A 5247-nucleotide genomic window follows, 5' to 3' on the forward strand; every position below is an offset into this window, starting at 1 on the left:
TACCAGCCCATTTAGCACAGCGGGCTCATTTTGATGAGGCACCGCGCACGTTGATTTGAATCCGACTGGGTGATTTCGCATAAGTAGCCGGGCATATTCCGACCTTTTAGCTTACAGTACTGATTGCATGGTGGGCTTCTAAGGACCCATGCGTAACTTGTGCCCGAGTGCCACGGACGAATTGCACTAACGTGTCTCAACTGCAGCTACTTATGGACGTAACTACACTGCAAAACTTGTTGGTCTCTTGTCCTCACTTTATTTATAGTTCGATGGGGCTACATAGAGACCGGAAAGGCATAACTCCCAGTACAGGAGGGAAAGACACCAGTCGTCGAAGGTGATGGAAGAGGCCTGTAATACAGGAACACGCTGCATTAAGCTTGGTGGGGAACTTGTTCACTCTCACCAAGCAAACTGAAGTTTCATCGAAGTTTCATCGAAGAGTTGTAGGATGCTAGGGCGAGTGGAATGAGACGGCCGCCTAGGAGGTCGTTACCGTAGCTGTATGGGCAGAGAAATACGAGGAGCAGACCAAATGTATGAGTAATCCCACGATGGGGGGGGGCAGCTGCACCAAAATAGTGGCGGATTACAAGCACCATCTGTATCGTAGTGTATCGCTTTAGAAACGAACCCATGCAAGATGTGAAGGAACTTCACACCAGCTCAAACGATAAAAACACTACGTTCACTGAGATAGCTCAGTGTCATACAATCGCAACTACACTAGTAATGGCACTTAGATCCCTATATGTGTAGCTGTGACTTAGAACGGAAAGAACGTAGCTATCTTCAACCGCTGAAGATCCGCATTTGCGACTTAAATGTAAATGTATTGTATGGAAGCATTGTCCACGTGTGGCCGCACTGGTTTTAAAGATTCAACTGTCGGTGTCAATTCGGTTCGAATAGCTTCATCCGAAAAAACTGGATGAATCTGCTCTTGGCTGCATCACGGCCGTCGTTGCAGCCGACAATGACTACAAAATGAGGGACGGAGTGGAGGTTGTGGTCAACATGGTCCAACTTTCTTTTTCGTCAACGACTTAATTAAGTAGATCTTACTGCAGATCCAATCATACGCTATAATAACCCCACCGAGACGTATCAAGACTACAATTTGCCGGATGAACTGCAAACCAAACGAGCGACAAAGGGGACGACGACGACCTGGATAATACTAAACAAAAATGCAAACGAATAGGATGATTTGAATTAAGTAAGTGAGGAGATCGATGTGTTGGACGGAATATTGGAGCTATTATAGCACTTCCTCGGTCGAGGCTGCAGCCTCATCAGCCTTGCAGTCGTAGCGTAGTAGTTGCGGTGAATCTTCAAGCGAGCTGTTTATAGGACCAGAAGTACACTTGTTTATCGAGGAGAGCAGGTTGACAAGGCGCACTTTTGACGTACCGGATGCAGTTGTTTTGAGCGTTGATCTGCTTGAGACGGAAGCAACCGTCCAGTCCGCCAAGTTCCTGAATCTGGCAGGTCGTCAAAGAAAGAATCTTAAGTTGAAATGCTACTGCACAGATGACATACCTGGTTGTCATTGATCCAGAGCACCTCGAGGTTAACGAAAGCATCGAAGTTCGCAATTTAGTCGATGCGCTTATTGTCCATGTACAGCTCGGTGCAGCTTTTCACATATTCGTGATTCTTGATGGGCAGCTCCGCATGGGGATCCGAAAGCCGCCAATTTCGTGTCATGTTAGAGTTCGAAGAGCGATCAAACTAAAGTTGTTGATTAAAAAATGACGTTGACGAACAGATTTGACAATTTTATTTTAAAAAGAACCCCGTTATCTTAAACGACACTTCTGCTCTAATTAGCTGGTACGTGGTGGAGATCATCGCTCTTTTAACCAGGCTTGAACTTAGCCACGACTGTATAACGAGCTCAACGACCCGACCAAGCGCCACGGAGAAGATACCGAGCCTGGTGCCAGCACACGCCAGATACACGCAGCAGCTCGTCCAGTCGCGGGTCCAGCACCTCCAAAGGCGTACAGATAGACAGCTTGAGACACTCTTCAAGCTGCTGTGGGCCCACATCTACTCGGAACAAATCCGCCGGAAGCGCCAACGTGCGAGCCACATCGGCATCAGGGCCACGTGAGTCATCAAACAGCAGGCGAGATCACAGCAAATCACGTTCGTAGTGTTGAGCAGCAACGCGAAACAACTCTCGCGTGAAGAGCTGAGCTTCCTGCAGAGCCCGCTCCACCGGTAGCACACAAAAGCTTTTGATGACGAGTGACACACGACTGCATCTGGTGTACCAAACTGCAGTAGGTCTAACACTTGGTAGCGTGAGCCATGACATGCGATGTATCGGAGTAAGATCTGCACGGTGACGACGTTGGGGCTGGTGTACTGAACTTCTTGGGTTCCATAGGCGGATCCGGAAAGGCTTGCAAGAAGCATTAAAGCCCCTTGCCGATGTTCTGGAACGTGGCCGCTTTCTTCCAAGGCAGCGGTGGGGTCACGACAAGCGCGTCATCCTCACTTTGATGCTTGCCTACACTGTGACCGTGTCCATTCTCTGCGTCGTGGAAGTCGTGCGACGCGTCAAGCCACTGCAGAAGATGTTGCTGGAAGTAGCGGATGGTCAACCCGTAAATGAGAGTTTGGGTCTGCAGTTGAGCACGTAGCCACGACGCTTCACTCTGCACTCTTGCTCCAGATACTCCAGTCGTCTTCTTCCCAGTCTTGGCAGCCAAACGATTCTGAAACGCAGATCTTGCTGCTCCAAGTCGTGCAAACTCACACGTACCGCAGTCAGCAGCACGCCTCGATTGTCGCATTTTACCTCAAGCACCACGATGGAGAGAGGGTCATTGCTTGCACTATTCGTCCACCCAGCCGCTTCCGCTGCAGTTCTTACCGGGTGGTAAAAGTACTCGGAGAAGCCTTCTTTGGCAGGTATGTCGCTCTCGTTTGCTGCGCTGGGGTCCGCAGGGAAGGCACGTGCATGGCTTCTGCTGGTAGCTAGCGTCCGAAGACGTCGGAAACCAAGCGTACGTAAGTGCACTGCGTACTCTTTATAGAATTCACTCGCCACTTCAAGACGCAGTGGCTCAAAATTCGCAGCCACCTGCTGCTTGATACCACGAGCGTCAGCTCCTGTACCGGCGTCCATGCTGAGTACAGTGTGCTCGATGTACAGCTTGGCCACTGAGCAGTCGTCTTGATCAAACACGAACTCGCGCTTGTAGCTAAGCAAATGAACCAGATCCATGCACGACTGAAGAGCACGTAAACGCCCACTGATGATCCCGTTCTCGTCGCCGTCAGACAATCCAATCACCTCAGCCGCTACCCATCGCTCCACAAACGCAGCTCGGAATCGTTGATGCAGCAAGAGATGTCCACTCTCCACTAAATGCATCACGACATCCTTCGCGACGGGCTCCTCCATCTCTTCATCCGCACGCATCGACGCGAGCTTCTCCAGCAGGTTCATGCCCACTGTGTGGCTACTTGATTGCGTCTCGAATGCTTCCCATCGCATTTCCAGAGCTGCGCAATAGTATGGAAGAGGAGTTCGATTCTTCTTGGGATTGTCTTCATCTTCCTCGAGCTCGATCAAATGTCGCAGCTGGCCTGTCAAACTCGTTGCCCACCGCTCAGTGTTGCCAGGGAATAAAAAGCGAGGCCCCCAAACACACTACAATCGCTTCTTCCACGAACTGTGGATACGACCCGGGCCCGCGTCGCTAGTGTTTCTTGGCAATGCAGGAGCTGTAGTTACTGCCAACCCTGTCAACGAAGATGAAGACGACGACGACCCCAACTCGGAGAGATTAGTACCTCTCGATCCTCTTCGTACAGGGCGATTCGCTGTGTTGCCGTGAACATTCTCCATTGTATCGATGCTCCACTCACAATGCTGTTAATTTTTAAATTTCTTAGATGCTGGGAAGCTAAGCTCTAAACTATTTTAATAGTAGTGGCTAACGATATCTATTTGTGGAGAGAAAAGATTTTTGCGAAACGACACTTTTTTTTGGTGTGGTGTACTGCTCTTTCTTTTGGTGACCCTTTCTGCGTCTGTGGCGCTTCACATCCTATTTTTTGTGTTCGCTAAAAAAAATAGAGTGCTTTGGATGGCTCTCCCTGGATATGTGTCAGTGGGATCCCGCCGCTACAAAGAATGGCAGAATCTGGTGTACGAGGCGACTACCGAGATCGAATCTCTCGGAGAGGTGGAGCTCCCGGCGGAGCCAACTGGCCCCTTGGTGGATCGGCCTTCATATCCAACTCCGCGAAAGATCCTGCAGAGGGATCGACGGGTTGAGATCCAAGCAATGGAGATTGGATCCACGACGGGGGACGATCCCCAGAGTCGGCCCTTAGATAACGCAGGGTCGGTGGATGAAGGATTGCAGAGGGCTAAAGCCGAACAGCCGGATCCCGCTGATCCACAAGTGGATCCAAGCTTTCCATTGGATAAAGTGCCGGGATCCCTATCGAGAGTGGCAACACTAGTCAAACCAGAACCGTCGGGTTTAAACTCGTTAGAGGACCGACTAGATCCAACTGGTGGTTTCCCTGATACCAGGGTATCTGATCCCCCGGAGCCAGAAGGACTGCCAGGCGAAAGAGGGTCGCGGTGTTTGGATCCAATGGTGGATCCTACGAAGACGGAAGATGATCAAGTCTGCTACCGTGAAGGCGGGGATCTACACGCCGAGGATCTGGGAGAAGGCATGGCGGTGATCCCGGAGGTACCACTGACCACAGAAGAGGTCACGATTGATGATATCCAAGTGGATCCAGGGGCGAATGAACCTGCTGAAGTGGATCGTCTGCGTCAGAAAATCTGGGAGAGCCGACATCTGCTGATTGGTAAAGGTAATGCGTTACCGCCCGCTGCCCGCGGAGTCAAATGTGACATCGATGTCGGCGACGCGAAACCGATCGCTCAAAGGGTGCGGAAGGTGGCGCCTCAGTTCCGAGAAAAACTATCGGATCTGATTAAGGGCCTGCTGCAAGCCAAGATCATCAGTTTCTCAACGTCCCCGTGGGCATCCCCAGTGGTAATCATCAGCAAGAAGAACGGGGTGGATAGACGTCTGTGCATTGATTACCGGCTGGTTAACGGTCTGACTCGATTGATGGTGTATCCGATGCCTCTAATCAATGAGCTGTTGGAAGATTTGGATAAAGTACTCTGGTACTGCTCTCTTGACATGGCCAGCGGTTTTTGGGTAGTTACTATGACGGATCGAGCTCGCGCGA

The 5247-nt window shown here is 50.7% G+C and overlaps 1 protein-coding gene across 1 annotated transcript; it reads right to left on the bottom strand.

Moving 5' to 3' along the window:
• Positions 1-2429: 2429 nt before the first annotated feature.
• PITG_17896 (uncharacterized protein) lies at positions 2430-3424 on the bottom strand (the record flags this gene model as incomplete). Its single annotated transcript, XM_002896385.1, has 2 exons — positions 2430-2683; positions 2740-3424. 2 exons carry the CDS (start codon positions 3422-3424, stop codon positions 2430-2432), a joined length of 939 nt encoding a protein of 312 aa, XP_002896431.1.
• Between the last annotated feature and the right edge of the window lie 1823 nt (positions 3425-5247).

Source organism: Phytophthora infestans, genomic scaffold (assembly GCF_000142945.1).
Source record: "Phytophthora infestans T30-4 supercont1.61 genomic scaffold, whole genome shotgun sequence".
Classification (NCBI taxonomy): Eukaryota; Oomycota; class Peronosporomycetes; order Peronosporales; family Peronosporaceae; genus Phytophthora; species Phytophthora infestans.